The 11,178-nt window shown below is 39.7% G+C and overlaps 1 protein-coding gene and 1 long non-coding RNA gene across 2 annotated transcripts; both read left to right on the plus strand.

Moving 5' to 3' along the window:
• The first annotated feature begins 196 nt into the window (after positions 1-196).
• LOC143277241 (uncharacterized) lies at positions 197-2,624 on the plus strand. The gene is made up of 3 exons (XR_013053703.1): positions 197-281; positions 964-1,155; positions 2,111-2,624. It is a non-coding gene; the product is annotated as an uncharacterized LOC143277241 (long non-coding RNA).
• Positions 2,625-2,940: 316 nt separating this feature from the next.
• Positions 2,941-5,525, plus strand: LOC143277227 (uncharacterized). The gene is made up of 2 exons (XM_076582015.1): positions 2,941-3,168; positions 4,072-5,525. Exons 1-2 carry the CDS (start codon positions 3,085-3,087, stop codon positions 5,389-5,391), a joined length of 1,404 nt encoding a protein of 467 aa, XP_076438130.1. The 5' UTR covers positions 2,941-3,084; the 3' UTR covers positions 5,392-5,525.
• Positions 5,526-11,178: the final 5,653 nt, after the last annotated feature.

The raw sequence follows: 11,178 nt of genomic DNA on the forward strand, positions 1-11,178 counted from the left end.
GGTGGAGTGTTGATGTGTGCGCGTTCGCATGCGTGCACACACACACACACACACACACACACACACGAGACATTATTTTTCGTGTGTTAGTGTCACTGTTTTTCATCAAAACCCAATTGATGTTGTTAACACTTTCGTCATAATCGGTCCGTTTCGGTTAAAAGACAGTCAGTGAATGTTTTGTGCAGTGGCATTTGAGCCATGAGAGTTATCTCATCTTATATGACTTGTGTGGAGGGACCTTGCAATTTTTCTGCAGTTCTAATAGAATTCTGTGGAATGTAAGTTATTTGAGTTTTTATCATTCTGTTTGCTTTTATTGTCGGCAATATTCCTCCTGTAGACGGAATGATTAATGTTCACAACAAGGCGTGGACGTTCACTCCGCCAGTCACACAGACAGTGGAGAGGGGAGGGGAAGACATGTGCGTGTAATGTTTTATTTTTCAGCCTTGTCTTCTTTGTTATGCATGTTGTTGTTTTTGTTGTTGTTATTTTATTCCATACAAAGCTTACAGTGCAGCTTTTGTTTTTCGCATGGAGCTCGGCCTCTTGCGCAGGGTGATACCTCTGAAACAGTAATAGTGACTGACATTTCCCTGGTTTTAAATCATTTGCGTAGTTGCAACTTATCGTCTATAGTCTTTTTTTCTTTTCGTGATTAAAAGTCGATAACAACGGCATTTTGTTGTGTGTGTTTGTGTGTGTTATCAGTTTAAACAAACCAATACGATACGAGGTGTCGAATATTTATTCTCTTGTCAGTTCCTTGTGCTAGATTAATTATATATATCCAAAGTTGATCTGTGGACCTGTGACTATTTTCTGCTTTTTTAATTATTATTATTATTATTATTATTATTTAGTAGCTGTCATGCAAATACTATACAGCTTATAATAAAGCATAATCTTCTTATTTGGTATGCATTCAGTGTTTTCTGATACATTAATATATTTTTTCAGCAACACATCTCCAGTACCAGACTTCTTGCTTGACCTTTGCCCTCCCTCAGCCTTGTCTGGCGACACAGTTCGTCATGTCGTTCAGGTGTACAACCTGTGACTTGACGCTCAAGTCAGGCCGGCAGTATGAGCGACACATGACAGGCAGATCACATGCCAAGAAACTGAAGGAGATAGCTTCCAGTGGACAAGGTCTGTGTGGTTTGAAGTGGTAACATTGATAACAGTTTAACACCATTAAAAAGATAAGATAGAATAAACTCCATTTTCTCATGTCATCATGATATGCTCCTCAGGAGCAGGTGTACATGAATGGTTCTGTGCATGGTTGGAGATCAGAAATGGTATTGAGTGTTAAAATGTGCCTGGAATTTTTTTTTTCAGTGTCTGTGAACATAAGCAAGCCTTTATAATAATTATGAACAGTGTGTTCCAATCTCACTTCACCACTTCAGAAAGGTTTGCAGAAACATGCACAGAAAGGTTTGCAGAAACACATGCACGCATACACTAAAGCATGGATACACACACTCAAACACTAACACACACACACATGCACACACACACACACAGAACCAGAAGCTCATTACACATGTGTATAATGATGTTTTGAAATTCAGAATAATATTTACAAACCATATCGGGTTTATCAGTTGTAAAAAACAAAGCTAAAAAAAAGATGATAAACAACAGTGTCACATTTCTAACACTAGTAACAGCAATGAGCACAGCAGCCAAGTGATTCAAGAACTGGAACTCATTTCCATCCCATTGCCTGTGGTATGTTTTCAGTCTCTGAGTTGACATTCACAAATGCGGTCCTGCTTGTGCCTTGATTGCCTTTATGGAAATAAGCTTACAAAAGATTAGATATGCTCATTAAAGATCCTGTAACTGATATCAACACTTTAGTGACTGAGGACAGAAGTTTTCAATATCAAGCCACTGACATTCAGTGATTGAGGACAGAAGCTGTCAATATCAAGCCACTGACATTCAGTGATTGAGGACAGAAGTTGTCAATATCAATCCACTGATATTCAGTGATTGAGGACAGAAGTTGTTGTTGACAAATCACTTTCAATCAGTGATTGAGGACAGAAGTTGTTGTCATTAACAAGCCTCTTATGTGTTCTGTCTGTTGCAGATTATGCATGTGACAGGTCTGTGACTGATGTGAGCACAGCCACCACACCCTGTGAGACAGACACTCAGAATCCATCGGCTGCTGTCATGAAGTCTGAAACAGACAGACACACAGACAGTGGTCCAGGTATTAAAGCTGAACCAGTTGATCAGTTTGCAACAAGTGGTGTGTTTCACCAGTTGCAGTCTGTAGTCAAAAGAGAAGGGGATGTGAACATCAAATGTGAATCCTGTACCTGTGTTCATTTGTCTTCTTCACCAGTGACTCCATGGAATGTGAGGTGTCATTTTCAGTGTGACAAATCAGAAGTTCAGTTTCATTTACAGACTGAATCCATCAGCACAAACATAAACCATGATGTTGTAAAGACTGAAGCAGTCACAGGAAACATCAGCAGTGATATCATCAAGACTGAACCAGTCACAGGAAACATCAGCAGTGAAGTCATCAAGACTGAAGCAGTCACAGCAAACATCAGCAGTGATGTCATCAAGACTGAACCAGTCACAGGAAACATCAGCAGTGAAGTCATCAAGACTGAAGCAGTCACAGGAAACATCAGCAGTGATATCATCAAGACTGAACCAGTCACAGCAAACATCAGCAGTGATGTCATCAAGACTGAACCAGTCACAACAAGCATCAGCAGTGATGTCATCAAGACTGAAGCAGTCACAGCAAACATCAGCAGTGATGTCATCAAGACTGAACCAGTCACAGCAAACACCAGCAGTGATGTCATCAAGACTGAACCAGTCACAGCAAACACTAGCACTGATGTCATCAAGACTGAACCAGTCACAGCAAACATCAGCAGTGATGTCATCAAGACTGAACCAGTCACAGCAAACATCAGCAGTGATGTCATCAAGACTGAAGCAGTCACAGCAAACACCAGCAGTGATGTCATCAAGACTGAAGGAGTCACATCAAACACCAGCAGTGATGTGCAGACTGAAATAGTGACAGACATTATGATGACGGTGACTCCTGATGCAGTCAGATCGGAACCCACCTTCGGGAAGGATGAAGACAACAGACCAGCAGGTGATAAACAGGTGGGTAAAACTTCTGGTATGGGGTACTTCATATTTCCTACAAGATATGTAATAAACACTTCTCCTTTACTTCCGTTATATTTTTATCTCTTTCGCTGTGGTTTTATGTTTCTTTTCCTTCTAAGTTATACTTCAGCCAAGTGCACACAGCTGTTGTGATTTTGAAAGTTTATGTAAAAAGGAGTAGTTTTTCTGACAATTTCTGGTGATCTAAGAACTTGCCATTGTTACTTGTAAATATGTACCATGACTGTCATTCTGTGACCATTTTTGACTGGTGTTGGTCTAAACAAAGTGAATCTTAGCCAGCGGGACAAAGGGGAGGTTACCTACTTCCGGGGGGTTATCGGCCGTAGTTTCGTTTTCTCCGCATAGGCGGATAGTAGTTTGCACAGGACAGGAATGTCAGACCCCTGCCGGAGTCTGCACTAGTTGGGTCACGGTAAGTATGTTATTTAAACGTAATTTTAGATAGAAAATTTCCTTTTTGGTGTGTGTGTGTGTGTGTGTGTATGTGCATGCATATGTATGTGTGTGTGTGTTGTTGGCCTTTGCTTGATAACTACTGTTAGTGATATATGCAAATAAAACTCAGTGGTGTGATAGGTATTAGTGAGACCTTTCCAGTCATAACCTGTACTGTGTACAATGATGTGTTAAGGTGCTCAGTAAGAAGTCAAAGGTCAAGGTCTCTTTCAAGACAGTATGCTTTACAGTGTCCTTTTTATATTCCAATGCTGTAATTCACGTGTTCAAAACAGTGGGTATTATCTATGTGTGAGTCTTGAAGGCCTTGCCTCTTGGGTTTTTTGTTGTTGTGTGTGTTGACCATGCAGCACATTGTGTATTGGTTGTGTTTGTGTTATTGATAACAGTGGTTATCAAACTGATTTTTCATTTCAGAAACAAGTGAAACTAGAGTCTTCAGTCATTAATAAAACAACACCTCAGCTGTCAGTGTCTGGAGCGAAGAGAACTCCTCTACACAAGTCTGCCAACACTTCTGGGTCACTGCTGTCCCAGAACAGAAGTCATGTGTGTCAGAGATGTTCTGCTGCCTTTGTGACATTCAACAGTCTAAAGATACATCTGATGCATGTTCATGGTGAGAAACTGCATGCTGTGTTACCTGTGTCCTCCACACCTGGTGGTTGTGATGCTGGTAACCATAGCAACATGAATGTGGAAAAGGTTGCTGACCTTGACAAGAGAAACATTGTGCAGAGAAAAAACAACAAATTTGATGATAACACTGACAAGGAAAGTGAGGAGAAAAAGAGCAGGCGCCATGTGTGTGATGTGTGCAGTAAGGCTTTTACTCGGGCTGATACCTTGAAGAAACACAAGTTGATTCATACTGGTCATAAACAGTTTGTGTGTGACGTGTGCAGTAAGGCTTTTACTCAGGCTGGTACCTTGAAGACACACAAGTTGATTCATACTGGTCATAAACAGTTTGTGTGTGACGTGTGCTGTAAGGCTTTTACTGAGGCTGGTACCTTGAAGAGACACAAGTTGATTCATACTGGTCTTAAACAGTTTGTGTGTGATGTGTGCAGTAAGGCTTTTACTGAGGCTGGTCACTTGAAGAGACACAAGTTGATTCATACTGGTCATAAACAGTTTGTGTGTGACGTGTGTGGTAAGGCTTTTACTGGGGCAGGTCACTTGAAGAGACACAAGTTGATTCATACTGGTCATAAACAGTTTGTGTGTGACGTGTGCAGTAAGGCTTTTACTGAGGCTGGTACCTTGAAGAGACACAAGTTAATTCATACTGGTCATAAACAGTTTGTGTGTGATGTGTGCAGTAAGGCTTTTACTCAGGCTGATAACTTGAAGACACACAAGTTGATTCATACCGGTCATAAACAGTTTGTGTGTGACGTGTGCAGTAAGGCTTTTACTCAGGCTGGTACCTTGAAGAAACACAAGTTGATTCATACTGGTCATAAAGAGTTTGTGTGTGACGTGTGCAGTAAGGCTTTTACTGAGGCTGGTACCTTGAAGAGACACAAGTTCATTCATACTGGTCATAAACAGTTTGTGTGTGACATGTGCAGTAAGGCTTTTACTCAGGCTGGTCACTTGAAGACACACAAGTTGGTTCATACTGGTCATAAACAGTTTGTGTGTGACGTGTGCAGTAAGGCTTTTACTTTGGCTGGTCACTTGAAGAGACACAAGTTGATTCATACTGGTCATAAACAGTTTGTGTGTTAAGTGTGCAGTAAGGCTTTTAATCAGGCTTGTTACATGAAACACAAGTTGATTCATACTAGTCATAAACAGTTTGTATGTGACATGTGCAGTAAGGCTTTTACTCATGCTTGTACCTTGAAGAGACATAAGTTGATTCATACTGGTCATAAACAGTTTGTGTGTGATGTGTGCAGTAAGGCTTTTACTCTGGCTTGTAACTTGAAGAGATGCAAGTTGATTCATGCTGGTCATAAACAGTTTGTGTGTGACGTGTGCAGTAAGGCTTTTACTGAGGGTGGTACCTTGAAGAGACACAAGTTGATTCATACTGGTCATATACAGTTTGTGTGTGACGTGTGCAGTAAAGCTTTTACTCAGGCTGGTACCTTGAAGACACACAAGTTGATTCATACTGGTCATAAACAGTTTGTGTGTGATATGTGCAGTAAGGCTTTTACTCATGCTTGTATCTTGAAGACACACAAGTTGACTCATACTGGTCATAAACAGTTTGTGTGTGACGTGTCAGTAAGGCTTTTACTCATGCTTGTACCTTGAAGAGACACAAAATTCATACTGGTCGAAAACAGTTTGTGTGCAACGTGTGCAGTAAGGCTTTTAATCGGGCTTTTAGATTTAAGACACACAGGAGATTCCACACAGGGGAAAAACCTTACAGGTGACCACACTGTGATGCTAGTTTTAATCATTCAAGTCGCTTAACAGACTAACATCAGGTCAGTCCATGCAGGTGACATACCCTATGTCTGTGATGTCTGTGGGGCAGCATTCTCTGAGACTGGTCACTGAAAAGGACACAAGAGAACCCACACAGGAGAGAAACTTCACGTGTGCACAGACTGTGGAAAAGGTTTCTCTGAATCCAGTGATCTGAAGTGACATCAGTTGACCCACACAGGAGAGAAACCTCACACCTGTCCACACTGTGTGCACACACATGTATCTATCTTTCTCTCCATCTCTTGATGAGAACCAATGCTGAACTGATGGGTTAACTCCATGCACTTGTGTAAATAATGTGATATAAATTGTGATGCACTGTGGTTGGATGGATGGTCAATGGTGCATATATTTAAGGTGATTGTTTTCTTCACATGATTTATTTGCATGATCATATTTCTGATTTGTAATTCTTTGAGCAATGTCATTTTTTCCCCATTGTCATTGTTGTTCTTGATTGTCTCCTGGTTTTTTTTGTTTTTTGTTTTTTTGTTTTTTTAATGTTTTTTCTTCATTTCCTTTGTGTTGTTTCCTCATGTGTTGTAAATATTATAAAAGAATCAAAGAAAGGAACCAAGAAAAAGAAAAAAAGAAACCAGATGACCTAGAAAGTAGATCCAAGTGGAACAGTCACATTTTTCACGGATGTAAGAGGAGACTTCTTGAGGACCGTGAGGGTATTGTTCAGGATTCATAAACGACAAGTTAATGTTATCAAACGAGGTGCAGTTTGATTGGGTTCACCATTTTGATCGGAAAACATGACTCCCCAATTATCACCAGATACTGTTGTTGATTTTATGAGAATCAAATCAGTGTTCTTAAAGAAAAGGAAATTGAAAGGAAATGATGTGAAGGACTTTTCGTTTTGAGTGTGTGAAATAATAAGAAAGTTGTCACCATATTCAATAAATGCTCGTAGCAATGGACAGAGGTGCTTGATAGTGTTTGAACATCTTGTTATTGATGAGAGGAAATTCTATCTGGATCAAAATGATAAGTTTAAAAGAATCTGTGTGAAAAAGTGACGACAACACAGCAAAATGGTTCACGGCACAACGGTACATTCCATTATTGTACAATTTTATACTGCTCAATGGTATATTTCAATGCTGTACAACTTTACACTGCACAATGGTACGTTCCATCACTGTACAACTTTGCACTGCACAACAGTACACTTCAATGCTGTACAACTTTACACTACACAACGGTACACTTCAACACTGTACAACGGAACACTGGTACTGGTACAGTTGTACATTCCTCAATAGTACACTACACAGTGGTACATTGCTCAGTAGTACAGTGCATAATGGTACACTGCTCAATAGTACACTGCATAGCGGTACATTTGCATATGTAATACAGCACAATGGTACACATTGTTTTTTCTCTCTTACATTAATGGTGTATTCTTTTTAGTGCCCAGCACATGTGAGGTGGAGATTGGCAATTTTTTTTAATTTTTTTTTTATGCCAGTTATTCTGGATGATGTGTTTTGTATTATTGTTATGTATTATTAATATTATGTTGAGGTTCAGGTTCTTTTATTTTTTCCTCTGCAGAAAAATTGACAGAATGGTCAACGTCAGAGGCATGTCCTATGTGAGCTTTATGTAAGTGAATATGACTTGACTTGTGCCTGATTTTCTTTTCCAGCGTTTTTTAATTTTTTTAAATTTTTTACCCATTTTAGTGAGATCAGTATTTAGTTTTTCAGTCCTGATATGGCCCTGTGTAGTCAGCTGGACAATAACTGTGTAAGCAACAAAAGATTAGAAATATTTGATTCCGATGGCAGTTGCTAGATGACAGTGGCAACTCACAAAGTTTATTCAACTGTAGTTTGGAAAATGAATATGGATGAAAATTATATCACAGTGTTTCATAAAGGAGTTGGGGATTGAGGAGTGGGGACTGGGGGGTATGCCAATGATTCAGTGGTAACATTGTGTCTGTGACTATGTATTGTAAAAATGCTCATACATTTTATGCCATTGGAATGCCTTCTTTCTCTCAGTCACTGTCACTTTCTCTATGTCTCTTTTTCTCTGTGTGTGCATAGGAGTGTGTCAGTCTGTCTCTATCTCTCTGTATCTCTCTCAGTATGTCTGTCGTTCTCTCTCACTCTCTCTTTCTTTATATATGTAAGCACCAACACTAAAACTTACTGAAATGCCATGGGTTATCATTTTCATACGCATGTGTGTTGGTACGCATGTACTTATTTCCAGTATGGATACATACAGATCAGTGTATGGATTGATGTATTCATATTTGTTCTGTTTTGTTAATTGAAAAAGAATATATAAAAGAAAATCAAAAATCATTTTTGAACATTGTTGTTTATGGATGAATATGTGTGTGTGTGTGCTTGCGAGTATATGTGTGTGTGTGTGTGTGTGTAATATTAATTCCAAGCATGCTTTTCCTCAGTGATTTCTTGCCATGTTAGTATTGCCTAAACAAGTAATGGCATTGCCATATGCTATAATTTGTGTGGGTGTGTGTGTGTGTGTGTATGTGTGTGTGTGAGTGTGTGTGTGTAACATTCATTCTGAGCATACTTTCCATCAGCGTTTTCTTGCCACACACAGTTATCCACACAAGTCACAGTATTGCCATATACATTATTACAGATCTGCACAAGTCACAGTCTTACATGCTTTGTTATCATATCAACACAAGTCATGGTTTTGCCATACATACTGTTGTCTACAAACGTCAGTCTTGCCATATGCACTGTTATCTGCACAAGTCACAGTATTCCTGTACGCATTGTTACGTACACAAGTCACAGTATTGCTGTACGCATTGTTATGTACACAAGTCACAGTATTGCTGTACGCATTGTTATGTACACAAGTCACAGTATTGCTGTACGCATTGTTATTTACACAAGTCACAGTGTTTCTGTACGCATTGTTATCTACACAAGTCACAGTATTGCTGTACACATTGTTATGTACACAAGTCACAGTATTGCTGTACATATTGTTAGTTACACAAGTCACAGTATTGCTGTACGCATTGTTATGTACACAAGTCACAGTATTGCTGTACGCATTGTTATGTACACAAGTCACAGTATTGCTGTACACATTGTTATTTACACAAGTCACAGTGTTTCTGTACGCATTGTTATCTACACAAGTCACAGTATTGCTATATGCATTGTTATGTACACAAGTCACAGTGTTGCTGTACGCATTGTTATGTACACAAGTCACAGTATTGCTGTACGCATTATTATGTACACAAGTCATGGTCAAAGCAATCACTGACATTTCTTTCTTTCTTTTTTTTAACCATGTCCCATTCATGATATTTGGGAAAGAATTTTTGTTCTAAGATATATTCACATGCAATACATAGATAGTCTGCACTTTTTTGCATGTCATGTACGCTCATGTATCTGTGTGGGCTATTGTTTAAAAAGCATCACCTCCCTTGTATCATTGTACTCTCAAAAACATTAGTACTGGTTCATCAGGAAAAAACCAGAACAATCAACACTTGAAGTTAGCAGTTGTTAATCAGTTTAGAAAAATATTCATGATTTGCTTTTAATAATAAGAAGAATAGATCATTTATTATAATCATTCTGTGAGAACATGAGAGTAGTGTTTATTTACTTTCTTTCTTCTTCTTCTTCTTTTCATTGGGAAAAATCTCAATTTTTTGTTCAGTCACCAACAGATTTCATAATTTGGAACACCAGACATAGCCCACATGGCTGAAAAGGGGTATGTAGTGCATGAGACAATAAACCAAGGTCTCATGTGCAGCAGCACACACTTGCAACACTGAAAAAGAACCCATGGCAACGAGAGTGTCATTCTCTGCCAAATTATGTAAAAATAGATGGGCACAAGCTGATTAAAGCATTGGACTTTCAATCTGAGGGTCTCAGGTTCGAATCTCGGTAACAGTGCCCGGTGGGTAAAAGGTGGAGATTTTTCTGATCTCCCAGGTCACCATATACGCAGACCTGTTTGTGCCTGAACCCCCTTCGTGTGTATATGCAAGCAGAAGATCAAATACGCACCTTAAAGATCCTGTAATCCATGTCGGCCATACCCAGCATGTACACCCCCCAAAACGGAGTATTGCTGCCTACATGGTGGGGTGAAAACGGTCATACATGTAAAGCCCACTCATGTACATACGAGTGAACGTGGTTGTTGCAGCCCACAAACGAAGAAGAAGCAGAATGTAGAAAGAAATCCACTCTCATAGGTACACAAATATATATGCATGTAATCAAGGCTGACAAGCACGTTGGGTTATCATGCTGTCAGGCATCTGCCTAGAAGATGTGAGGTAGCGTATATATGGATTTGTCTGAACACAGTGATGCCTTCTTGAGAAATTGAACCTCTACCCTATTATATGTTTGAAGGATACCCCAAAAGAATTACTGGTGACTGTGCAAGCCAGTTGCTGGGCCAGTCAGTCTTGAACCATGTATAGTATTCACTGGCTCTTAGAGTCTGAAAGAATTCAGGGACCTAGGGCAGGGTCGTTATTTTTTCGGTGTGACCCTCTGTGGGATAGAACTCGGATCAAACTTCAATTTATTACTGTTAAGTATTTATTCTACCCAATGAGAGGGCATCACCCCAGAATCATGGTTCGAGTGTGCGTGCTAGCTATCTGGGCACATTGGGTTTAGCCCCAACACTAGCTGCTTTCAAGGGCCGCTTGGACACTCACTGAAGCAGTATTCCCACCCTTTATGACCCAGAGTGCCACCACTAATCACAACCACGCGTACAAGTTTTAGAACAGTGACGAGCCCAGAACAGCAAACAGGCCACTACCAAGCCTCATGCGTCTGACAAGATCAAGATCAAAATAAATTCGTGTCCAACTCGTTCTGGGCGTCTTAATGGGATACCTAATGTATGATACAGTATAAAGTCTATTGCAGTTCACTATCTATTGTACTTGGATGTGTCTGTTACTCCGATCAAACTTCAAGTCTTGAATAGCAGACAAGTCGTTAGTCATCGTGGCGACAATTGCTAAAAGCCAGATCAGCACGTTGGGTTTACGAACAT

This window comes from Babylonia areolata, chromosome 33, assembly GCF_041734735.1.
Source record: "Babylonia areolata isolate BAREFJ2019XMU chromosome 33, ASM4173473v1, whole genome shotgun sequence".
Classification (NCBI taxonomy): Eukaryota; Metazoa; Mollusca; class Gastropoda; order Neogastropoda; family Buccinidae; genus Babylonia; species Babylonia areolata.